The 27350-nt window shown below is 45.8% G+C and overlaps 1 protein-coding gene across 3 annotated transcripts in view; it reads left to right on the top strand.

Annotated features, from left to right (window-relative positions):
• The window catches only part of PGAP1 (post-GPI attachment to proteins inositol deacylase 1), a 492260-nt gene extending 469953 nt beyond the window's left edge, over positions 1–22307 (top strand). For all 3 annotated transcript variants that reach the window (XM_063430206.1, XM_063430207.1, XM_063430208.1), the window contains 2 exons: positions 18569–18673; positions 21855–22307. In XM_063430206.1, the coding sequence (XP_063286276.1) occupies positions 18569–18673; positions 21855–21993 (244 nt within the window). In that variant the 3' untranslated portion in view covers positions 21994–22307. The remainder of the gene's footprint in view (positions 1–18568; positions 18674–21854) is intronic.
• Positions 22308–27350: the final 5043 nt, after the last annotated feature.

Below are 27350 nucleotides of genomic sequence, written 5' to 3'. Positions count from 1 at the left end.
GTAGGGACTTGATGGCTCGTTCTATTTCCTCCTCTGAGAAGGGTTCCTCCATAAAGGAGCATTGTGTTCGGGATAGGCGCGGCATGTCGACTTGCTCCAGAAATTGAGCAGTTTCTGTTTTAGTCGGTTGGTAAGTGTCAAGGTCCCTATCTAACTGGTATAAGGACGCGTAATACCGTGCTAGCTCGTTGACTATATCCTGGGGATTGTATAGTTTTACACCTCGTTCCGAGGTAATATAGGGTATTTTTGATTGTAGTTTGGTCTGATGAACCTTCTTAGCTAGGAGCTTCCCCGCCTTATTCCCCATGGTGTAATAGGATTGTTTGAGAAACCGCATCTTCTTTTCGGTTTCCGTCAATTGTAGGGATCTAAGTTTTGATCTGAGCTCTACTAATCGTTCGTGTGTGCTGTTTGTGGGTTTGCGTTTATGTGCTTCTTCGTTTTGGATTATGTCTTGTTCTAGTTGTGTTTTTTCGGTGGTGTACTGTTTTTTTGCCCTTGCTCCTATCTGAATGATAGCTCCTCTCGTAACTGTCTTGTGGGCTAACCATTGGGTAGTTATTGATGTCTGGCATTTCGCATGATTCTCAAAATAAGCCTGTACCTGGACCTGTATTTGTCGAAAGTGTTCTGGAATATCTAGCAGGCCCTCATTGAGACGCCAAGTGCCTCGACCCCTAGCCGGATATGGGATTTTTATAGTGATGAGTTGTGGGGCGTGGTCGGACCACGTGATCGGTCCGATCCGTACGTTTAATGCAAATGGCAGCGTTCTGGTGTCGAGGAGACATAAGTCTATTCTAGTGTAGGTCATGTGTACGGGCGAATAGTAGGTGAAATCTCTCGCTTGGGGATATAAGTTCCTCCATGTGTCGAAGTAATCGTGTTCATGCATGAGGGCACTGAGGTGTTGGCCCTGGGCCAAGGAGGCCGATTTCGGCGGTTCATTGTTTGCCCTGCTAATGTCTAGGGAGGGGTCAGGAGTGCAGTTGAAGTCCCCACGTGTGATGGTGTGACCCTGTTTATAGCGTGCGATTGTTCGGAAGGCCATTTTTAAGGAGGATTTCTGCGAGTCGTTTGGGGCATATATTGAGACCACCATCAATTGCATTCCATTTAGTGATCCCACCAAGATTAGTAGCCTCCCATCCCGTCTGGCATATTGTTTGGAGAGAGAGAACGCCCAATCCCTATGGAAGTATATTGCTACACCCCTAGATTTAGTCGGAGAGAAGGCATGATAGCTTTGGGTGAATTGTTTAACATTAAATCTAGGAGGGTTTCAGATACAGAAGTGTGTTTCCTGCAGGCACACTATTGCAGCTTTAGCTTTGACCATTTCCTGCGCCGACATTCTACGCTTATGAGGGCTATTGAGACCCTTCACGTTTAGGGTTAGGATATTTAGTGTGTCAGCCATGTTTACTTTTATAGAGCTGCTCATGTGGAGTTTGCATACGTGTTGTCTTATGTGAAATAGTTAAGGTCGGTGTTGTCCAGGGGGAGGGAATTACGGGATAAAACAGCCAAAAGCTGCAACAAAATTAAGTATATACATAGCGCCATTTGTTTCCTCAGCGCTCTACCGGAGTTAGGCGTGATTCGGGTAATCTCCCCCTTCTTCACGCTCATAACCTCGGGGTCCGTCTGACGGTGAGAGCATGGCACGTTTGACCTCACATATATTTATTTACCGCCCTTTATCCTTGAGCACCCTACTTTGGGGGGCTTGGCAACCCTCCTATAGAGCCCTGTATTTGGGTGAGTCGTTGTGCGTGAGCTATATATCTTGCCTGTTGGTTGGTGCTACTATGTGACCCGTCAGGCCTTGCTCTCTGGTAGTCAGAGCCTCCTTTTGCCCGCATGGACCCGGCCCTTTTGTTTACCCATCCCTTATATTCTCGAGTTCTGACCCCTCTGCTAATCCTTGCCTTGAGTGTGTGGTGCTAATGTTGTGATATGATATTACTGTACATGTGTGTATTCGCATATATACTCACAACATTACTGTCAGTTCATTTTACGAGTGGTTATCCGAACAGTCACTTTGTGGCAAATGTCCATGCCTTGTTGAGAGGAACCTTGAGGCGTATTAATTCAGGCTGGGCGATCCCGCCATCTGCCATTCTCTCTGCGGGCGTTTTGGTGACTCTGCCGTTGCTCTATCCGGAGACCTCACTGGGAAAAGACCCCATTCCTTAAGTAGCCGCATGACCACCTCCGGTTCATTTACTGTGTGCGCTCTTCCGTTTCTCCAGATGATGATCTTGGTCGGGTACCCCCAGCGATATTAGATGCTGTTATTCCTTAGCGTCTTCGTGACTGTCACAAATTCTCGCCTCCTGATCATGGTCAGAGCTGAGAGATCAGCATACAGTTGGACGTTTTCATAAGGTGCAGGCAGTGTTGATGCTTTTCTTGCCACCGCTAGTACTGCATCCTTGGTCTTAAAATAGTGGAAGCGTACTACTACATCACGCGGTTTATCTTGCGCGAGCCTCTGGGGTCTTGGCAGGCGGTGCGCCCTGTCCGTGAGCCACTCTTGTGCTGGTATAGTGGGCACCAAGGTTTTGCACATCGACATTATATAGTCAACGAGGCTGTCATTCGCCACAGATTCCGGGATCCCTTGGAACCTGACGTTGTTCCGCCGCGAGCGGTCCTCCATATCAGCCATTTTCGTTTTCAGGGACATGTGCTCTTCGCTCAGTCTCTGTACAGTTGTTGCCAGTATGTCATGCACTGAGCACAGTTCATCCTGTTTTGCCTCCAAGCTGTTAGTCCTCTCTCCCAGCTCTGATATTTCTCTTTTAATGTCATTAGTAGCCTGTCGGAGATCCTTTTGCAGGGTAACCCTGAAGTCCTGCAGCATAGTAAAGAGTTTCCTTTCCGTGACCGGGGCATCAGTGTAGGGGTTTGCCTTACTATCAGGCTCGTGTGAGGAGTCTGAGGCCTGTGAGAGCGCGGGTCCTTCGCCGCCAACATTACTGTCAGTTCATTTTACGAGTGGTTATCAGAACAGTCACTTTGTGGCAAATGTCCATGCCTTGTTGAGAGGAACCTTGAGGCGTATTAATTCAGGCTGGGCGATCCCGCCATCTGCCATTCTCTCTGCGGGCGTTTTGGTGACTCTGCCGTTGCTCTATCCGGAGACCTCACTGGGAAAAGACCCCATTCCTTAAGTAGCCACATGACCACCTCCGGTTCATTTACTGTGTGCGCTCTTCCGTTTCTCCAGATGATGATCTTGGTCGGGTACCCCCAGCGATATTAGATGCTGTTATTCCTTAGCGTCTTCGTGACTGTCACAAATTCTCGCCTGCTGATCATGGTCAGAGACGAGAGATCAGCATACAGTTGGACGTTTTCATAAGGTGCAGGCAGTGTTGATGCTTTTCTTGCCGCCGCTAGTACTGCATCCTTGGTCTTAAAATAGTGGAAGTGTACTACTACATCACGCGGTGTATCTTGCGCGAGCCTCTGGGGTCTTGGCAGGCGGTGCGCCCTGTCCGTGAGCCACTCTTGTGCTGGTATAGTCGGCACCAAGCTTTTGCACATTGACATTATATAGTCAACGAGGCTGTCATTCGCCACAGATTCCGGGATCCCTTGGAACCTGACGTTGTTCCGCCGCGAGCGGTCCTCCATATCAGCCATTTTCGTTTTCAGGGACATGTGCTCTTCGCTCAGTCTCTGTACAGTTGTTGCCAGTATGTCATGCACTGAGCACAGTTCGTCCTGTTTTGCCTCCAAGCTGTTAGTCCTCTCGCCCCCAGCTCTGATATTTCTCTTTTAATGTCATTAGTAGTCTGTCAGAGATCCTTTTGCAGGGTAACCCTGAAGTCCTGCAGCATAGAAAAGGGTTTCATTTCCGTGACCGGGGCATCAGTGTAGGGGTTTGCCTCACTATCAGGCTCGTGTGAGGAGTCTGAGGCCTGTGAGAGCGCGGGTCCTTTGCCGCCATCTTGTGTGGACCGTTGTAACGGAGCTCCGTGTACTCCGACCGAGTACCCTCCGTTGATGGATGCTCCTAGCGCTCTCAGAGGACTCCAAGCACCTCAGACGACACCACAACCACCGCAGGCTCCACAACCGCCGTAGCTTAACTGGAGCCGCGCCGTCTTCCTTCCACCCTGGATCGGCTTCTGTCCTCCAGGACCGTGTGGGGAAGACCTCTCCTCCAGGAGAGCGTATCCGGAACAAGCTCTTACAAGAGCTAAGTGATTAAGAGCTCAGGGGAATATGCGGCGCATAGCAATCCCCAGTGTGATATAGCAGTTCCCTCCAATAACGAGACAAGGCTACGTATTGAGGGTCAGAAGAGGTCTGAGGACTGGAACACCCAGCCTGCTTTTTATTAGGATAAGGTACACACAGGACACTCCCAGGGGGAGGATGAAATTAACCAATAACAGCATAGTACAGCCCACAGGTTCCCTCCCCTCAGATAAACAGTTAAACCAATTATTACATACAATAAAAATACAGTTTTTACACACACACTGTAACTTTAAAACCATACATCCAATTTCAATAAAAGTTGCATATTCAGACTCAGCATACATCAAACATAAACCCTTCCAAAAATCAGCCAAATCCCTCCAGTGGATCAAAAGTTAGCTGGAAGTCCTTTATGACCGACCGCAAGCACAATTTCCTGCCCAAAACAGTTCCATAGATTTGGGCTGTGCGGTCGGTCAATTTCATGCGAAAAAAACGACTAAGTCCCATTTCGAACGGGACTTAGTCTCTGGAGCTGCAAGTTCAGTATGGGAGAAGGTAAGGGTCAGCGGTGTTCGGCAGAATGTGTAGCCGATTTTAGTTCCACAGAATCTTTAGCATACACCGCTGACCGCATTCGAGGAAACCAAGATGGCCGCCGCCACGTGCAATTGACCGGCAGTAACCTCACAGCCTGGGAGGTAAATTGCCTGCACACTTTAGCTTCTGGGTGGTCCGCCTGTGTGGTACTTGGTTCAGTAAGCCCTATTTACTGAACCAAGTGGGGGAAAGCCAGGAACAAGTTATTTTACCGGTCTGGGGACATAGTCTTAAAGGGGCATTGTTCAGCAAAGTCACAATATGTCCCCAGACGGTTCTTAAAGGGCCATACACACCCAATAAATGTTAATAAGTTTTCAGGGGCACAATCTTCCAGGGGCCATAGTCATGAGGCAGGAGGCTGGCAAACATGCTTCTCCACAATCCAGGGAAGCAGGGCAATTTCTCATTTAAAGGGCCAGTTACAAATAGCGATTTGTAACACATCTCCCCTTTGGGGGGAAGACTGACCAGGCAACTGACCTTCTGTCGGTCAGTGCCTCCGTTAGTCGATCCACCAACCCACAATAAACAGATGTCCGAGTAGCCCCCCCACAACATCAAAGTACAGGAACAGCCCACCCACAACACACAGTCACTGCACCTGGGTATTTGGCTGTGGTAATGAGGCCACATGCCGAGGGTACTTGAAGGGCAGAGGCCAACTGCACTCTGCCCAGATGCCAGCTCTTCTGCTGGGGTAGCCTGCAGGACATCAGGCTCTGGACCAGGGACAAAGGTAGGGCAGAGGCCGACTGCACTCTGCCCAGCTGCCAGCTCTTCTGCTGGGGTAGCCTGCAGGACATCAGGCTCTGGACCAGGGAAAAAGGTAGGGCAGAGGCCGACTGCACTCTGCCCAGCTGCCAGCTCTTCTGCTGGGGTAGCCTGCAGGACATCAGGCTCTGGACCAGGGAAAAAGGTAGGGCAGAGGCCGACTGCACTCTGCCCAGCTGCCAGCTCTTCTTCTGGGGTAGCCTGCAGGACATCAGGCTCTGGACCAGGGACAAAGGTAGGGCAGAGGCCGACTGCACTCTGCCCAGCTGCCAGCTCTTCGGCTGGGGTAGCCTGCGGGACATCCGGCTCTGGACCAGGGACAAAGGTAGGGCAGAGGCCGACTGCACTCTGCCCAGCTGCCAGCTCGTCTGCTGGGATGCTTGGGACATAGTCCGGCTCAGTAGCCAAGGGAACATGGACGTCAGTAGGGGTTAACATTGCCTCTGTTAACTCTGGTGCCACGCTAGGAGTTACCTGGGGAGGGGAATTTGTACTTACCCCCTCCTCTGGGTGTCCCGGTGAGGGTAGTTGGGGATCTGGAAAGGCTGTCCAGCATCCCTGTAGGTCAGGCACAGAGACCACGGTCCCATCTGCGCCGTCTGGGGGATTGGTGTCTCCCCTTGTTAGGGTAAGCTGCCGCTGGGGAGAGGGGGTGCTGTGCTCCTTTCCCGGAAACACAGGCTGCCGCTGGAGAGGGAGACCGCCTGTCTCCACTCCCGTAACATTGTCCTGTTGCTGTAGAGAGGGACCAACTGTCTCTGCTCTCTGTAGGACACACTGCTGCTGGGGGGGAAGGTCGGCACCTTCGGCCCCCTGGGGTACACACTGCCGCTGGAGAGGGAGACCGCCTGTCTCCACTCCCTTACCATTGTCCTGTTGCTGTAGAGAGGGACCAACTGTCTCTGCTCTCTGTAGGACACACTGCTGCTGGGGGGGAAGGACGGCACCTTCGGCCCCCTGGGGTACACACTGCCGCTGGAGAGGGAGACCGCCTGTCTCCACTCCCTTACCATTGTCCTGTTGCTGTAGAGAGGGACCAACTGTCTCTGCTCTCTGTAGGACATACTGCTGCTGGGGGGGAAGGACGGCACCTTCGTCCCCCTGTAACTCCCACTGCCGCTGGAGATCTGGGTTGGTTGCCCAGCATCCCTGTAGGGCCGGTAGAGAGACCTCGGTCCCATCTCTACCTGCCATCTGGAGGGCATCGCCGGACCAGTCAGGGAGGTCTGGTTCTGCTTGTCGGGTAGGTTGGGGCTGCACGAAGCTGAGCAGGTGTAGGTAGTCCTGCTCCAGCTCCCACTCCCTTGTTGCCAGGTGGGTCATGTCTTTTCTCACCTCTCGTTCGTCAGCCCAGACATACATGCCCATCCGGTAGTCGTAGATGTCCCAGAACCTAGACTCCTCCGTGCTGCCGAAATCAGGCTCCTCCTCCATGGCGTCCAGAAGTAGACCAGGACCATCATAATCATCCCCCTCCGGTAAGTCGTGCTCGGCTGTCCAGGGAGTAAGTCGAATGGTATGCCACCAGAGGGCCTGGTATGCGTTGTCTAACCCGATCTCTCGCCATACCAGGGTCTCTAGTCTTGCCACCCATTCATCCAGGGGCTGCTCTCCCAATAGACACATTCGCATTGCCACACGCTTCTGTAGCCGCTGCTCATCACTGGGGAGACTCTCACCTCGCCGCCACTGGGCGTCTTCCAGGGCATCATACCAGAGTTCCTTTCTGGCTGCATCCCTGTAATCTGCGGCCTCCTTCTCCTCCTCATCATGGAACGCTGTCCGCAAACCAGCTGATTCCATCCTGTTGTAGCCAGGGGCGCTGCCCAATGGCTAGCGTTGCCCTCAATTGTAACTCCAAACGTTACCAGTGTCTCTGAGCTGCTTCTCCTCGCACTAGGACGCCATCCCACCGCTGCCACCACTGTAACGGAGCTCCGTGTACTCCGACCGAGTACCCTCCGTTGATGGATGCTCCTAGCGCTCTCAGAGGACTCCAAGCACTGCAGACGACACCACAACCACCGCAGGCTCCACAACCGCCGTAGCTTAACTGGAGCCGCGCCGTCTTCCTTCCACCCTGGATCGGCTTCTGTCCTCCAGGACCGTGTGGGGAAGACCTCTCCTCCAGGAGAGCGTATCCGGAACAAGCTCTTACAAGAGCTAAGTGATTAAGAGCTCAGGGGAATATGCGGCGCATAGCAATCCCCAGTGTGATATAGCAGTTCCCTCCAATAACGAGACAAGGCTACGTATTGAGGGTCAGAAGAGGTCTGAGGACTGGAACACCCAGCCTGCTTTTTATTAGGATAAGGTACACACAGGACACTCCCAGGGGGAGGATGAAATTAACCAATAACAGCATAGTACAGCCCACAGGTTCCCTCCCCTCAGATAAACAGTTAAACCAATTATTACATACAATAAAAATACAGTTTTTACACACACACTGTAACTTTAAAACCATACATCCAATTTCAATAAAAGTTGCATATTCAGACTCAGCATACATCAAACATAAACCCTTCCAAAAATCAGCCAAATCCCTCCAGTGGATCAAAAGTTAGCTGGAAGTCCTTTATGACCGACCGCAAGCACAATTTCCTGCCCAAAACAGTTCCATAGATTTGGGCTGTGCGGTCGGTCAATTTCATGCGAAAAAAACGACTAAGTCCCATTTCGAACGGGACTTAGTCTCTGGAGCTGCAAGTTCAGTATGGGAGAAGGTAAGGGTCAGCGGTGTTCGGCAGAATGTGTAGCCGATTTTAGTTCCACAGAATCTTTAGCATACACCGCTGACCGCATTCGAGGAAACCAAGATGGCCGCCGCCACGTGCAATTGACCGGCAGTAACCTCACAGCCTGGGAGGTAAATTGCCTGCACACTTTAGCTTCTGGGTGGTCCGCCTGTGTGGTACTTGGTTCAGTAAGCCCTATTTACTGAACCAAGTGGGGGAAAGCCAGGAACAAGTTATTTTACCGGTCTGGGGACATAGTCTTAAAGGGGCATTGTTCAGCAAAGTCACAATATGTCCCCAGACGGTTCTTAAAGGGCCATACACACCCAATAAATGTTAATAAGTTTTCAGGGGCACAATCTTCCAGGGGCCATAGTCATGAGGCAGGAGGCTGGCAAACATGCTTCTCCACAATCCAGGGAAGCAGGGCAATTTCTCATTTAAAGGGCCAGTTACAAATAGCGATTTGTAACAACCGTGTTTTGTCCTTTTTTTGCTGGCGGATCGGGTCCGTGATCTTCATTTGCTTAGCAGGGGCCATTGCAGCAAGTTTGTGGGTGATGTACCCTCTTTGGGATGTTTTCAGAGCAGATTGCTTCCTATAGCAGGCTTTGAGGTCCTATACGGGCGGAAGCTCTCACACCATGCGACCGCTCTCCTCTGTCATCAGCCAGGCCCCCACTGTGAGCTTTTTGATAGTGATATTATTGACATACTTCAGTGACTTAATAGACTTGATAGAATTATGATTTTTAGTCCAGGGAAGCTGCCTCGAAGCAGCAGGGGGTGGCTTAGCTAGCAGCAGTACTAATACCGGCATTTTAGGCTTTTACCTTTATCTGCTCTGCTGGCTCTCCCCTCCCGGTTTGGGGTACTCCTTTCGTTCACATCCATCTGTACACTTGTTATACAGGGGTCTGCTCTGCAATAGTAAGGGGGTTGATGCAGACAATTGTGGGGTTTATTTGCCAGTGTCTGTCCTGCCCTTTACAGAGTGTCTGTCCTGCCCTTTACTCGTTGTCTTCTTTTCCCCTCCCCTATTCATTAGACCTTCCGAACCATTATTATTGGGGGAGGAGGGGCGAATATATATATTCATTAGCTTTCGCTTAAATAATACTGTTCCCACTCATATTCAGATCAGATTCAGATCTTAAGCCCATATGTCATTCTTTTGTACCGCTGTATTGATTCTCTAGAGGATAACCCTCTCTGACGTTCGACATTGTTTCTATGTATGTGTATATAGGGTTAATACATTTACTAGCTTTTACGTAAATATAAAATTGTTCCCACTTATACCTATATTTTAAACCCAGGGGTAATTCTCCTGGTGTCGCTGAACAGATCCTCTAGAGGAACACATTTCTGTCTCAGACACTCAACATTGATTCTATCTTATATCCAAAGGATACTATAGTAAGCAGCTTGCTATTATGTGTCCTAACTAGTATATTCTCTAGAGCAAGCATGTCAAACTCAAAGTCTGGATCGGGCCACATAAACAAGGTTTAAGTTTATGTGGGCTGCAAAAATAAAATACCATATATTTTCATAGAAACGTAGGTTTATTTTAAAAAGTTCAGTATAACCCCCCCAGCACCGCCTCTACTAAACCACAGCATCCCCCTCTACTAAACCCCAGCACCCCCTTCTACCACCCTGTGCCAAATCTGATCCTCCCGCTGACACACACATATTCACTGACAGACACACACACAAACTCACAGACAGACACACACACACACAAACTCACAGACAGACACACACACACACAAACTCACAGACACACACACAAACTCACAGACAGATACACACTCACTGACAGACACACACACACTGACACACACACACAAACACTGACAGACAGACACACACTCACTGACAGACAGACACACACTCACTGACAGACACACACACACAGACACACATACTGACAAAGACACATACTCACAGACAGACACACATACTCACAGACACAGACACACATATTCACTGATACAGACACACACTTGCTGACAGACACACACTAACTCACACACACACTCTCACTGACACACCCATACTTGCTGACACACACACACATACTGACAAAGACGCACACACACACATACTGACAGACACACACACACACTCTCTCACTGACTGACAGACACACACACACACTCTCTCACTGACTGAAACACACACACTGACAGACACACACGCACTCTCTCACTGACAGACACACACACACAGACACACACATACTCACAGACAGACACACACATACTCACATACAGACACACTCACTGACAGACACACACACTCTCACTGACACACACTCTCAGTGACATACACACACTGACAGACACACACACATTCTCACTGACAGACACACACACACTCTCACTGACAGACACACACTCTCAGTGACAGACACACACTCTCAGTGACAGACACACACTCTGTGACAGACACACACTGACAGACACACACACACTCTCACTGACATACACACACTCTCACTGGCAGACACTCACTGACAGACACACACACATTCTCACTGACAAACACACACACACACTCTCACTGACATACACACACTCTCACTGGCAGACACTCACTGACAGACACACACACATTCTCACTGACAAACACACACTCTCACTGACAGACTCACACTGACAGACACTCACTGACAGACACACGCATACTCACTGACAGACACACACACATACTCAGAGACACACACACATACTCAGAGACACACACACACACATACTCACAGACACATACTCACATACAGACACACACACTGACAGACATACTCGCTGACAGACACATATTCGCTGACAGACACACACACACAGACACACGCACATACTCACACACTCACTGACAGACACACACACACTCACTGACACACACACTCACTGAAAGACACACACACTCACTGACACACACACACTGACAGACACACACACTGACAGACACACACACACTGACAGACAGACACATACTTGCTGACAGACACATACACTGACAGACACACACACAGTCACTGACAGAGACACACACACAGTCACTGACAGAGACACACACACAGTCACTGACAGAGACACACACACATAGTCACTGACAGAGACACACACACATACTCACAGACACCCACACTGAGACACACACATATAGACAGACACACAGACAGACACACACTTACACACACATACTTTTTATTGCTTCTTACCTGGAGCCGATGTGGGGCATCTTCCTGGGGTCCTTCCTGCTCCTCACTGCTCCCTCGTGCGGTTTATTGATGCCGGGTGCCGGAATATGACGTCATATTTCGGAGCCCGGCTTCACTTCAGCCGGCATGCGCTAGGGAGCAGTGAGGAGCAGGAACTCTGAGCATCCTTGCTTGCCACCAGGGTAAATGTAAGCAGAGTAGGCACCTGCAATGTGGGGAAAGCAGGTGCCTACTCTGCTATTACACCAGCATGTACTTGCGGCTCGCCGGGCCGCAAAGATGGTCCTTGTGGGCCGCCTGCGAGTTTGACAGGCTTGCTCTAGAGGATACACGAGGTGCCAAGTCCGTTTGAATTTACAGTGACAGCTTGTGATACAGATCTAACAGCTATCTAATCTCCTATCTATTACATTTTACCCATAAGATACTATATACATTAGTTTGTTACTTTGTGTCACTCTAATGTATTACTTAAATACCTACTATTCAAATGCTACATTTGTAGCCTGAGGAGTTTATCGATAGTCTGCGATTTAGACCTAATAGTCACTTTGTTATCACTTATTTTTCTCACATCACATTTAAGTTGCACAAGCACTCTTTATGTCTTGTATGTGCTTTTCCGCTTTTTTTTTTATATATAATTCTTTATTTTTGCAGTGCATCAAAAGGATATACATGCCAGTATGTGGTAGATTGTGAGAAACAAATGTTGGTAGCAAGACAGGTTAATAAAACAGTAAATCGGAAAATACAGTGCACTCATTTTTATGTTATAGACGAGCAATCAAACTTAGTAGTGTCAGTTGAGGATCTGGTACTGTTGTAAGACTAAGTAAAGGAAGAGACTATATTTAAAAGAAGAAAAACTACCACAACAAGAGGACATAGTCTTAAATTAGAGGGACAAAGGTTTAAAAATAATACCAGGAAGTATTACTTTACTGAGAGTGTAGTGGATGCATGGAATAGCCTTCCAGCTGAAGTGGTAGAGGTTAACACAGTAAAGGAGTTTAAGCATGCGTGGGATAGGCATAAGGCTATCCTAACTATAAGATCAGGCCAGAGACTAATGAAAGTATTTAGAAAATTGGGCAGACTAGATGGGCCGAATGGTTCTTATCTGCCGTCACATTCTATGTTTCTATAAGTATGGCTTACGTGTTAAATGAGCATTGTCGTGTAATGTAACACCCCACGCTCCATGCTGCTTGATTGAAAGTATGTGGTCCGTGAAGGTAAAGGGCTTAAATTGCTGATGCATTACGCCGTGAGTTGTCTCGTCCTGACTTGGTCTAACTGGGAGACCGTCAGAATGGGTTGGTGGTGAGGTCCCAATTATGTGGCAGCAGTGGCGTTGAAGGGGTTGTAGACCACTGCACTAGGCCCAGCGATTGAAGGAAGGACGGAGCCTGCAATAACAAGGGGAGTTTCAGAACGACATTCAGAACGGTCCCGAAGAACCGATAGGGTCCTAGGCAGGAGCCATCTGTATTCCACTTGCTCATTGCGGAGTTGAGTGGTGAGTTGCGTCAGCGATATTCTCCACTGTAGTGTGTTGCAGCTAATGTCCTGAAAAAAGGTGAGCTAGCAAGATTCAAATGTGTATGGGGTCTTGTCCCGTACTGCTGCTAGTAAACGGTGTTTGTCTAGCAGAGAGTGGCATCTCAACGATGACATCCCTTGGCGTTGTTATGGGTGCTTGCTTGGCTTTGTTAATTCGGAATTGTCCATCAAATTCCTGTTTTTTGGCTTGTGTGTGTGGCAGGAGCTCAGCTGTGAGTCTTCTCAAATAGTGTGGTAGTTCGGTCGGACCTATAGTGTCTGCTGTGGTCCTCTATGGTGTCTAGTTTAGTTTGGACTACTGTGTTAGCAGATTGCAGTTGGCAGAGGGTGTCCCCAATGCTATTCACCTCTTGGCGTAAGCCCATGATGTAATCTTCTGTGGCCGGAACTCTTGTGGTCACGGCTTGTATCTCCGTCCGGGCCAGATTTATGTTGGATTCAAACATTTGTTTCATCTCTTGTAGCAGTTGCCGGATGTCACGTTTAGTGGCCGGGCCAAATCATGACTCTCAACTTACGGTATATGTTGTGATTGGGGCTGCTGATATTCCCCTTGTCTTCAGGGCACATCGCCGAGCAGTTAGAGCCGGTCTCCGGGTCGGGCACCGCCAAACTTTTGTGATTCGTGAGGCGCTGGAGCAGGGTCCCGATGTCACGGGTATCTTTGGCTGCTCCTGGCTGTGTTTGGGTTCTTCTCCCCATGCCGTTGTCGGCAGGTAACCACTGTTCGTTTGCGTGTGGTGTCTGATACGCAAGGTCTTGGAGTAGCTTCCAGGATAACCTCGATGCCTCTGCCGGTGAGGGGGCACGGTAGGCCCGACTTTTGCAGCGCGTTTTTCTGCCCTTTTGGGCGAATAAGAAGGGCATCAGTGGGTGTCCCCTTGTGTCTTGGAGGTTTAGATACTATGCTCATCTGCCTGGGAGGCAGTGTGACCCTGGATGGCTTTAGATTAGCTGTTGACCCAGAGGAGCTCTGAGAGATGGCGTCCATGCGGCTCGGTGGTTAAGCTCCGCCCCTGCTTTTCCTCTTTTCAATAAAGTTTATAACCCTATATTGAATTTTATCTAGAGGTATTCCTTGTGGGGTTGGTTTTTCTTCCTAACTTTAGGAGTTAACTATCCTCATTGGTCTTTATCACTTAATTTAAAGGGTTACCTCTGTAACCCCCTTCAAATTCTTAGGATAGGTATTTTCCCTACCCTTTTGTAGTTTTCCTTTCATAGGCCCAAAGACGGCTGAGACGATTTTCCAGGGTTGCTGTGACCTTTGTACAGAGGCAACTAGCTGGCACCCTCCCGGCATTTCAGAACTAGACTGCCCTTATGTGCTGAATCAGTCTTTTATTCAATGGTATTGGTCCACTCCGTATTGGCACAATTGACCAAAAAAAATTTGAGATTCGAGCAGGAATTTACCGAAGGATAAGCCATTTTGTTCGTTATCATATTTTCTGTTTTTCATTCTGTTAATAACCTGGCTTCTGGAAGGTTGATCATCTCAAAAGAGGATGTATTTGACGTTTTTCTTAAACCTACCAGGGGATTTACATCACATGTTTACACATTAATTTGTCATAGATTCAATTTGTGTAGCTCGTCAGAAGATGTTTCTCCTCCTCCATTCAACGGCGTGCGGGTACTCCGGATAAGTTCCATTACTTCTCGGATACCGAGACTATTTTCGGACCATCCCATTTCACCTTCCTGAGTTTCGACTTCGGTATTCGGTATGTCCATCACAAAGTAATCTGAGCAGCACTTAGAGGTGAAATATAGCGAGTGACAATAGCCTTTATCCCATGAGTCGAGACTACATGTAGGAGTTAAGCAGAATGGGCTTTATTGCAGTTGTGCAGAGGTAGTTATACCCACAGAGGGTCATTTGCATAGAATAGGGTAATTAACAGTTAACATAGTTCCTCTTCCCATAACTCCTTGTTTTTGCTGTAAACAAACCTCAGCCCCACCAAAACAAACAAACGTTAAGCTCCATTTTGTCAATATAATTCAAACAACACAAAATAACAAATGCCCTGGGGGGCGGAGCCTAACCAGCGAGCTGGCTGGACGTGCTCTGCTAGAGCTCCCGCTACACGAACCCTAAATCGGCGAATTAACCAGGCTGCAGGGACCCAAACCCAGCTGGAACCGAACGATGCCGCACTCGACACCCGGGTTGACCAGGCACCGCCACGGCAAGCTGCGGCCTGCCACGAGAGGTGGAGAGGAAAGACGGCCGCTTTCCCTCCGAGCGCAACCAGCTACATGCGACTGTGACACACTTCCCCCCCCCCTATGGACCGGCGGGGGATATCCCGGTCCCCGCCAGACGGAGAACATCAGGCCCTACGCCTCCGAACCAAGCCCGTGAATCCTTTGAACAAGGCAAGCTTTGGGGCCTCCAAGATGGCGGACAAGCGTGACATAAGAAAACGCACTAAGCAACCACTACCTAGTCTGAGCACAGACATCACCGAGAAAGACTCAATTGACATAAATTTTGAGGACTTTTGGGCTAAGCTACTGGCACTCATACAGCCAACTAGGCCATACAGGACAGAGCAGATGAAATGCACGGATCAAGTAAAGGGGAAACCGAGGAAACTCCCACGAGACGACCCGGCACCTCTAACTACAACAATCCGAATCAGGGGCCACACCGCGCCGAGAGCATCGGGGGTAAGCCACCAAGGGGGGCACCCACGCCAGCGGAAGGTGGCAAAACACAAAAGCCAGAGGCTGGGTGACAATACCCACCGCACCACCCCAACGGGGAACACCCCGGGCCGTACTAGAACCCAAGCCTGCAGTACAAGGCCACCAGCCCATGCACAGATCCAAAGCAGGAAGGCGCAAGCAGCCTACCGCAGACCCAGGCAGTCCCCAGGAGCACTGGACCCGAGTTCCTTCCCCTCATACACGGTTATGGGCGCTGTGACTCGGGGCCACAACGCAACATGGAACACGGAAGATGGCAAACCTGACCCACACCTACTTCTACGAAACTACCCGACGCCATCAGTGCAAGCTCCACCTAAAGGAATCGGCTGATCCCTTAGCAGACGGGCAGCATGCCCTTCCCCGCAACCACAAAGGACGCGGTGCAGTTATGCAGGGACACTGGTCAGGATTACAAAATTTGAAGCCATTATGCATGTCATGTTCATTTGCTCCATGTAACCCAGAGCAAACCCCCACCTGCCGATCCACCAAAGGCTGGGACAAGCTGCAGTATACTACATGGCCACGGAACTCTGTGCCATATCAGGCGGGTAGCGGTTAAACTGTCCCCACTGCGATGACCCTATGGCCACCAACTATATGCAAGGGACTTGGCATGTAACCATACAGAAACGAACGCTTTCCTGCCCCTACCCACTCGCTATTCTTAGAGTATTATGTTTTTTTTTTATATATATATACTTTGCCTTTTATTTCTGATGTCTCTCCTTATGTTGTTTCCTGCCACTGCAGTGGGACTTACCTACTCACACTGTGCCCAGAGGTGCATTACCTAGATAGTTAATTTATTTACGGTTCTACTTGTATATACTAACTTGCTTCGTTGGCTGTCCTGGCCCATAAAAAGCTGGATGTACTGAAATACACCCTCCTTGTATTAATCTAGTAGCCAGACACGGCCATCTTGCATTAATCATATAATAAAATGGCGGCCATGCTTAGAGGAAGATTACCGAGCTCAACCAGGGCTCACTGGCTGAAACGCTTAGAAGCATCTCATGTTTAAAGCTAACGCCCTTCGCTCAGCAAACAACAGTCTAATTTGTTTTTATCTTTTTATCTTTTTTTATTATTATTTCTATTTTTATTATCTCCCAACATGTACCTAACTCATACTGTTTTACCTAGTTAAGTCCAGTTTACCTGTCCAACCTGTCAGTTTAAGCATACCCTAACTACTGGGACATAATTACATGTCGGCCTGTATTACTCTTGTTAAACTGAAAATGTGCTAGTTTACCAAAGCCAGGACAATGTCCTTGCGTGATATTTTGTGCCTGCAGAAGCTATTGTGGCTAAGCATACCATTGTATATATCAGTGCACACAAAAACATAATATGGCGCACAAGTAGCACAGGCGATCTAGCTGAGCAACCAGCATCATTACTTAATTTTATCTCACTCAACCTTCTTAGGACAAATCAACTGTTTAGTTAAGCTGTTAAATATAAAAAAATGTGCAAATTCTCATGCCACTGTCTACCATGTAAGAAACTTGAAATACGCTGTTGTGGCACTTGTCAAAATATTGTGTCTATCTGCACTACTAAAATAAAGAATTAAAAAAAAAAATAACAAATGCCCCTTGTAAAATTCCCAGCCAAGCAAGAGGAACCACTACGCTGGGACCATGACGCTAAGATATAATTTTTTTTACTACTAGGGTTCAAGAAGGAGCTCAGTCCTTCCACCAAAGGTTCTCATTTAAATTCTAAGTGATTTCCTCCTCGTTGATTTTGCTTAAAACACCCTAGTCTGAAGATTGTTGTGCTATTTCAAACTTTTTTAAATGTATTTATCTTTTTCTCCATGTTAAAATGTAATCCTGACCTGGGGTCTATACTTGACGCTTAATGCTATATGTGAGTGTCCTTTGAACCTATCACAAATGTTTTTTATATATTTTTTTTCACATGAAAGGATTTATTTATTTAATGAGTTAGCTCATTTATCCACTCATAGATCACCCTCTTTGACACTCATTACCCTGGCTTCCTATAACCCATAAAAATTCAAAATATAAGATATTAACATTTCCTCACAAGGCTCTTAAAGGGACACAACCAGCACTGTAGCCATTTCATTTCATCTTATTGAATTGGTTATAATGCCTGGAGTCAACTGGTGCTCTACTTCCTTTCAGTGCTGAACTGTTTTTGATCACTTTAAAATGAGTGATAGTCCCTGGCATCAGACAGTCCAGCCCCCCACTGAAACGATGGCTATGACAGCGACTACATTCCTCCTTAGCAATATCCATTCATACCAGCAAAAGGTGACTGCGAGCCACAACCCATTGCTGTCCAGGCTAATGCTTTCTCACAGAATGGATTGGCTTATGTGGACTCTCCTAAAGCATTCAACAATTAAAGAACATTTAACACTGAACGGAAGAGTGACATTGGGGACACCAGGCACTGAGATGAAGCTGTGGTATGGGGTTAATAATAATTAACTTGTTTATTGCCTCTGACCGAACTATTTTTTATTTTTTTTTGTATTATGTTGGAGTAATTCATAATTTGTTGGAAAATTGAACATCTTTCAAAAAGTTAACAACCACTTCAACTATTATGTAGCGCATCAGTAGTGCAATATTAAACATGTATATCTTGATTAAAAAATACAATTCCAGATTTTATATATTTTTAAGCAGATGTTATACTAATATATATATATATACTTATTTTTTAGGTATAATATACAATTGGACCCTGATCCGAATAGAATACAGGCTTTAATTCTTATTTTTACAGTGGAAATTCTGATGAACTCAAATACATCCATTCTAAAATCCAGGTACTTATACATTTTCAAAACAAAGTTATCGTTTATAATAATTGAGCAAACTTGTAATAAGGTGAATCAATGAATTTGAATCATTTCCAATCAAATACCCTTTTTAGAATAAAAGCTATGATACCTAACACACATAATTCATTGTACTTAGAAACTCATTTTACTTAGCGATAATTTAAGTGCACATAACTTCCCCCTCATTTGGTAAGATCTGTCACTAAAAATAGTGGAAAGAAAAACCATAAAACCAAGAACAAAAATAATGTTAAGGATATACTAGCATCACTTAAGCAAAAATAACAATATTGTGTACACATTCAACATGAAAACAGGCAGAATATCAGTGTTATTGAACAGTTGTGTACAGCTTGTGTGATCATAACAATACAATCCACAGGTCAAGAATTTTCAGGAAGGCTGTTGTGTTTTTTGGTTTAGAACAAAAGCATAGCTGGAACACAATCTATTATCTACAAGTAGTTAGAAGAGTGTATTTTCTTGAACCACATACTTCTAATTAGAATATTCTTAAACTAATTCTTAGAATTCTGAAACGTTTAGACACTGAATGGAGGGACAGTGCCTGGGGAACCCAGGCACTATAACCAATTCAAAGAGATGAAATGGTTATACAGTGTCCCTTTAAGTATTTGTGCAAGGTTTTTATCAACAAACATTGGGCAATAACACTGTAGACCCAGGGATTCCCAAAGTGTGGGTCACGACCCACTGGTTGGTCGCCGGCTGATTACCAGTGGACCATGGGCCCCACATAAGGAGTGGTCCGGCGGCTTGCCCTGTATGCCACTGGGCCCCTTCATTAGTCTGCCCGGGAAAGAGCCCAGGACCTGCGGTCTGCAGCTCCTCTAGGTGCAAAGCTGCAGACCGTGTGATAGAGGTCTCGCGAGCACCCATAGCATTACCATGGCAACAGTCTGGGTGCTTTCAGACCTGAGACTTAGCCAACCTGACCACCAGGGAATTTATTAAAGTAAAAATAAAGGTAGCCCCCTCCCCTCCCATGCTCTCTCCACTATAACCATTTCTCTCCCTGCCACCCCTGTAACCCTTTCTCACCCTGTCTCCCCACTGTAACCCTCTCACCCTGCCTCCCATACTGTAACTTTCTCACACTGCACCCCTCTACTGTAACCCTTTCTCACCCTTCCCCCCATACTGTAACCCTTTTTCACACTGCCATCCCACAGTAACCCTAACGCACCCTGCCCCCCCCCACTGTAATCCTTTCGCACCCTGCCCCCCCACTGTAACTCTTTCTCACCCTGCACCCCTCTACTGTAACTCTTTCTCACCCTGCACCCCTCTACTGTAACTCTTTCTCACCCTGCACCCCTCTACTGTAACTCTTTCTCACCCTGCACCCCTCTACTGTAACTCTTTCTCACCCTGCCGCCCACCGTAACCTTTTCTCACCCTGCCAATCCACTGTAACCCTTTCTCACCCTGCCACCCCATACTGTAACTATATCACCCTGCCCCCTCATTGTAACCCTTTTTCACCCTGCCCCCACACTGTAACATTTTCTCTCCCTGCCCCCCACTGTAACATTTTCTCTCCCTGCCCCACTACTGTAACATTTTCTCTCCCTGCCCCACTACTGTAACCCTTTCTCTCCCTGCCCCCCACTGTAACCTTTTCTCACACTGCCCCCCTACTGTAACCTTTTTTCGCCCTGCACCTCCCTACCATAACCCTTTCTACCCCTCCCCCTCCTACTGTAATCCTCTCACCCTACCCCCCACTGTAACCCTTTCTAACCTGACCCCCTAATGTAACCCCTTCTCACCCTGCCCCTGTCTCCACTGTAGCCCTTTTTCACCCTGCCCACCCACTATAATCCTTTCTCACTCTGCTCCCCCACACTGTCAAGAGCACACACACTCCCTCCCACCTTGTAACCCTCACCTCCCCACCCTGTCACTTACATTTTCTCCTGTCACCCTCACCACCCACCTACCCTGTCACCCTCACCTCCCACCCACCCCCACCCTGTCACTTACACCCTCACCTCCCACCCCCACCATGTCACTTACACCCTCATCTCCCACCATGTCACCCACACCACCCACCCTCACATCTACATTTTGGCTACACGTGCATTAGAGATGGGCCCAGAAAACGTACTTGCACCATGGCCCTCTTAACACTAGTTCCACCACCTGGATACTCAATGTGAGGTGCCTGGATGAAAGAGCAGGATGCAGCGCTTATGATTCTGCCTGAGACTGTGAGTAACTAGTTGCCTCTAAAACTGATTGCCTTGAAGTGCCAAGTTTATGCCTCTAAATTGCCATGATATCCCAAAATTATGCCTCTAAAATTGCCATATCATCCCAAAATTATGCCTCTAAAACTGCTATAATATGCCAAGTTTCTGCCTCTAAAACTACCATTATATCCCAAAACTATGCATCTAATTCTTCCATCATGTGCCAAGTTTATGCATCTAAAATTGATTGCTGTGGTGTGCCAATTGTATGCCTCTAAAACGGATTGCCATGGTGTACCAATTTTATGCATCCAAATCTGCCATGATGTGACAATGTTATGCCTCTAAAACTGATTTCCATGGTGTGCCAATTTTCTGATCCTAAAACTGATTGCCATGATGTGCCATGTTTATTCATTTTTCAAATATGCATTAACAGCAGGTGAATCTCGAAAAGTTGCCGTTTTTAAAAGTGTGTCTTTGCCCATAGTTGGGGAAGTCCTGCTCTAGACCATTAATTCTGCACATCTTGTCTCTTTCAGACAATCCCAACCATCCCAGATCATTCTGCAAAAAAATTATATATTTTTTAATATCCAGTGTCTGCTTAACCCCTTGTTTGACAATTGTCCTCTTAACATCATGTTTTTTGCTTTCCAGGTGAATGTTGTTTTTTTTTCTGTATAAACTATGTTAAAATTAAAGAATGGGTGTCGACACACTAATCTCATCACTAAATTATCCATCAGGCTAGTATTAAACGCGCACAACTTGGGTCTCGGTCAAAGAAAAGTGAAAAATCATTAAACTTTTTTAAATTAAAATGAAAAAAAAAAAAAAAATATATATATATATATATATATATATATATATAGTGAAATAAACTTGAAACCATTATTTTTACGTGTTTTATATATTTTAAATCATTGTATATACTTCTTTTCTTGCAGTATGTTGTTGAAGACAGCGGCTCATATTCAGCTACCTTTGTCAATTGTAACCGTGGCCTTTGGACCTTTACATTTATACAGAGTGTCTTACTTTATTACATTTTCTCTTTTTGTACATGTATTGTGCTGCTTTGTATAGTAATGTGCTTTGTGTCTAATTATGCAACTGCTCATTGTGTTTACTTTAAGTAAACGGGAAGTTTTGAAGATAAACAAAAACCTGTGAATCAAAAGAACATGTAGAGTTTACAGAGATTTCCTGTGATATTTAATATACTTTAATTTTTATATTCACAATAAAAGAATGTACTAAAACTCTTTTTTTTTTTTTTTTATCAAAGTTGATATGGCTAAGCTGAACAGTGATTTAAAAGGAGTACTTAAATGATGTTATGCTGAACTAGAAAAAGTTTTTTGTTTTTTTAACTGTATCTATAGCAGTAGGTTTTGTTTGTGTGTTTGTGTTTTTAAGAGAAAATTATAAATAAAATCTGCTAATCCATGAAACTGCATTATTTTCAATCAAAGACAATGCTGTCATATTATGAGATGCCTGTGCTCTTAAAGTGTTATTTAAAATGTCAGTAATGCTAAAAGTTGCTACTACTCTGCTATAAGCTGTACAATGATGGCAAACAAGGTGGGATGCTGCTTACTGGTAGGTAATTTCAGAAGGCAGCCAAAAGTCATTGGCAAATGAAAGCAGAATTATTTGTTGGAGCACTTCTACGGTGGTGGCTAAATTTGCCCCTACAATGCCCAGGCACTGTTTATCTCTTTTATTTGTCCAACCTCTTACCCACTAAAGACTGTCTGAGCGTCATGGGAAATTGTCACATAAATCTGGTAACCAGGACACACCTTATAAAATGTAGCCATAGCCCAGGGGCGTTCAACCTTTGGTTGAGTCGAGGACCATTTCTTGAAAATTTAACACTGCACATACAGAGTTATTTTTAATTGTGGGCAAGTTGACATTGTGGGCAAGTTGACTGCCTAATGTCAATTCTGTGCATCAATTATGTCTAGTGTCAGTGTACTGATGTGAAAATCTTCCCTTGCAGGCAGAGTACCTGCAAATGGAATGCTTGCTCTCCCCTTTCACCCTGCCTCCATTGCCTAAGGTTCTTTAAAAAAAAATAAAAAAAAAATATGAGGTGTCCGTGGGACAGATGGTAAAGTCTGTGGTTAAAATACAAAGATATCTTTGGATAAATGTTTATGAGCTGCACAGAGATGCTCAATAGAAGAGAAATCTCTATGAATAAGGTGTCTAAAGAATGGTGATATTTTAGAATACCTAATGCATTCCAGGCCAGTGGGGAGTCTATTGGTAAGAAGGTCGGGTAGCGACTGTAAACCATGGGGGGACCTAAGACACAAAAAAATTGATGTTGCATTGGGTTCTAAGAAAGAAAAGTCTTCCTGGCGGAGCCCCTCGGCAAGTTCAGGTTTATTGACAAAAGGTAGCAGGTGGTTCGGAAATAAATTGAATTTGTGCCTTCGGAAGAACCACAGTTTCAAAGTGGAGCCAATAAGTGAGTATTAACCCCTTAATGACGAGTGACGGACAAGGTCCGTCACTCAGGGGAAACCCTTAACGACGAGTGACGGACCTCGTCCGTCACGCGGTAAAATTAACCCCAGATTGCGGGGTTAATGGTGCTCCGGTCTGCCTCTGTATTAGAGGCAGACCGGGAGCACCGGATCGGGCTGTCCCAGCACATGTGCCCGCTCTGACAGCATGTCAGAACGAGCACGTGTGCTGTGTATACTCACCTTCCGCCTCCCTGCACTTCCGGGTTCAGTGTGAAGTGCAGGGAGACAGATCAGTGCTGATCCTGCCCCCTGTGTAAAAAAATAAAGTTTATTTAAAATCCCACCCCCCTTTACCATTTTAATAAAAAAATTAACCCCTTCCCTGCCAATTGATCACTGACTACAGTGATCAATTGGCAGGGATTGCATTTTACTATGATCTGATTTTTTTTTTAACCCTCAGGGGTTAAATTTATTTTATTAATTAATTTAAGTATTTTAAAATTATATATTTAGCTAGCTGGGGAGGGTGGAAGTTAGTGGGAAATTGGGGGATTTGGTGTTAGGCTAACTAGGGGTTAACGTTAAAAAAAGTTTTAAATTAAGCTTTAAAAAGTTAAATATTAATTTAAAAAAATTTTAATAACGTTTAAATAAATAAAATAACCCCCCCCCCCCTTTACCCAGTCCAAATTAAAATTAACCCCTTCCCTGCCAGTCGATCACTGCCTACAGTGATCAAAACACAGATCACAGTATTATACTGTGATCTAATTTTTTTTTAACCCCTGACGATTAACTTTTATTTATTTTTTTAATCCTCAGGGGTTCAATTTATTTAATTAACGAATTTAAATATTGTATAATTAAATATTTATTTCTAGCTGGGGTGGGTGGGAGTTATGGGAAAATGGGGAATTTACGGTTAGTGCTGCTTACTGCTAGTTAGGGGTTAACGGTTAAAAAAAAGCTTAGAAAAATGTTAAATCTGTAAAAAAAAGTTTTAAGAAAGTTTAGGAAAGTTTAAAAAAATTAATAAGCAAAACAAAAGTTTAAAAAAGTAAAAAAAAATACATTTAAAAACGCTCATTACCACTACACCTAGAACAAACTAGAGAAAAAATGATCCCACGCTAAGGTTCAAAATATGCCTTTTGAATTACCCCAGGGTGTATTCTTTAATAAATAGTATGTGTTTGTGAGGAAGTTTCAATAACCAACCATCTAAACTACTCCAAATTGGAACATGGACACAGCTTAAAACTTCAAAGTTAGAAAAAAAACTGAATGGCTGCGTCTCAAATGTGCCCCTTCAACATCCACATATACCTGGCAAAGGTACATACGGGGGTATTTTTGTACTCAGCCGACATAGCTGAGCAACATATGAAGTATTATAGAGTGGTGGTACACATAAGGTTTGCAAAATATACTGTGCAAACTCACTTTGTGTGTCAAAAAGGCAGAAAAAAAAACGCTTATTACCACTACACCTGGTACAAGCTAGCGGAAAAATGATCCCACGCTAAAGTTCAAAATATGCCTTTTGAATTACCCCAGGGTGTATTCTTTAATAAATAGTATGTGTTTGTGAGGAAGTTTCAATAACCAACCATCTAAACTACTCCAAATTGGAACATGGACACAGCTTAAAACTTCAAAGTTAGAAAAAAAACTGAATGGCTGCGTCTCAAATGTGCCCCTTCAACATCCACATATACCTGGCAAAGGTACATACGGGGGTATTTTTGTACTCAGCCGACATAGCTGAGCAACATATGAAGTATTATAGAGTGGTGGTACACATAAGGTTTGCAAAATATACTGTGCAAACTCTCTTTGTGTGTCAAAAAGGCAGAAAAAAAAACGCTTATTACCACTACACCTGGTACAAGCTAGCGGAAAAATGATCCCACGCTAAAGTTCAAAATATGCCTTTTGAAATACCCTGGGGTCAGGGCCGGTGCTAGGATTTTTAGTTACACAGGCGAAGATGCATTTTGGCGCCCCCAACCCTCATTAAAAAAAAAAAAAAATGCATCTTCACCTGTGTGTCTTTCCTCCCAAGCCACAGGCACACAGGCATAATTTTTCAGTCACACAAAGTCATAGTCATACAGGTACACTGTCATACAAAGACAGCAATAATCATACAGAGACATACAGGCACATACAGTCAGACATACATACAGATACATGCATGCATACAGAGACATAACGTCATACAGACACATTCATATAGACAGGCATACAGACACATACATACATACAGAGGCATACCATCATACAGACACATACATACAAAGACACACAGGCATACAGAGACACACAGACACACACATACGTACATACAGAGACATAAAGGCATACAGTTACATACATGCATACAGAGACATATATACAGACATTCAGAGACAAACATACATCCAGTTACATACATGCATACAGAGACATACAGAAACATACGTACAAGACATGCAGGCATACGGACACATACATACATACAGAGGCATACCGTCATACAGATACATACAGACAGACAGGCATACAGAAAAATACATACTCACACACACACACACACACACTCACAGACACATACTCTAACACACACACACTGACAGACACACATGCTCACATGTGCACACACACACTGGCATACTCACACACACCGACAGACACACTCACTCACACACAAACTCAGACACACTTACACACACACTGACAGACACACATACTGACAGACACACACACTCACTCACACACATACACACTGACATACACACACACACAAACTCATAGACACACTGACAGACACTCACACTCACATGCACACACACAGTAATTAATAAAGTAATTAAATAAATTACATTTAAATTTCCCACCCAGCCTCCCTACCTGGAGTGCTGGCGTGGGTCTCTCATTGGTGGTCCAGTGAGGCTGCTGGGAGGCGTGCGGCTGAAGTTGATTAGGAGGCGGCGAGGGAGCTCTCTGATCTCTCTGACCGGCTCCCTCGCAGGCTGTTTTCTGATGCCGCGGGAGCCGGAATATGACGTCATATTCCGGCTCCCGCGGCATCAGCAAAATGCGCGCGAGGGAGCCGGTCAGAGAGATCAGAGAGCTCCCTCGCCGCCTCCTAATCAACTTCAGCCGCACGCCTCCCAGCAGCTCCGGGGATCCAGGAGGTGACCAGGCAGGAGGGAGCACTTCCCTCCTGCCGGTCACTGGAATTTTGCGCCCCCAGAGCCGGTGCGCCCTAAGGCGGCCGCCTGTGCCGCCTTATGGACGCGCCGGCCCTGCCTGGGGTGTCTACTTTAAGAAATGGTAGGCCTTTGTGGGGTAGTTTGAATTTAAAACCTGCGAAGATGCTTGGAAATTGCACATAGGCCCAGTGTCAAAATTCAAAGTTCTGTAAATAGTGCCAAAGACATTCATTGGGGATGTCTTTTTACTCAGAAGACTTGGCTGAGCATAATTTGGGGGGTTTGAACTTAGTGGCACCTATGAAATATACAAAATGCCCAGCAAAAATGTAATCCGTATGTAAAAAAAAAATGCCCCAAATTATTTTTTACCACATACTTTGGCATATATTGGTGAAAAAATGGGGGCATGCTAAGGCACAATATGCACCTTATGATATACCCTGGAGTGTCTACTTTTACAAATGGTAGGCCTTTGTGGGGTTTTTTTGAACAGACAAACTGTTATAATACCCCAAATGGAAGCATAGGCTCATTAAATCCGTCTCTCAAAATTCTACTGTGAATACTGAAAAGGACAGGTCTCCTGTATGGCACTGCAGCTTCACCAAATAGTGCCAAAGACATACAATGGGGGTGTCCTTTTTCTCAGAAGACTTAGCTGAGCATAATTTGGGGGGTTTGAACTTAGTGGCACATATGAAATATACAAAATGCCCAGCAAAAATGCAATCCGTATGTAAAAAATGCACAAAAT

The sequence above is a fragment of the Pelobates fuscus genome, chromosome 8 (assembly GCF_036172605.1).
Source record: "Pelobates fuscus isolate aPelFus1 chromosome 8, aPelFus1.pri, whole genome shotgun sequence".
Lineage (NCBI taxonomy): Eukaryota > Metazoa > Chordata > Amphibia > Anura > Pelobatidae > Pelobates > Pelobates fuscus.
Note: the sequence above shows the minus strand (reverse complement) of the source record. Positions and strands in the feature narration are given on the sequence as shown.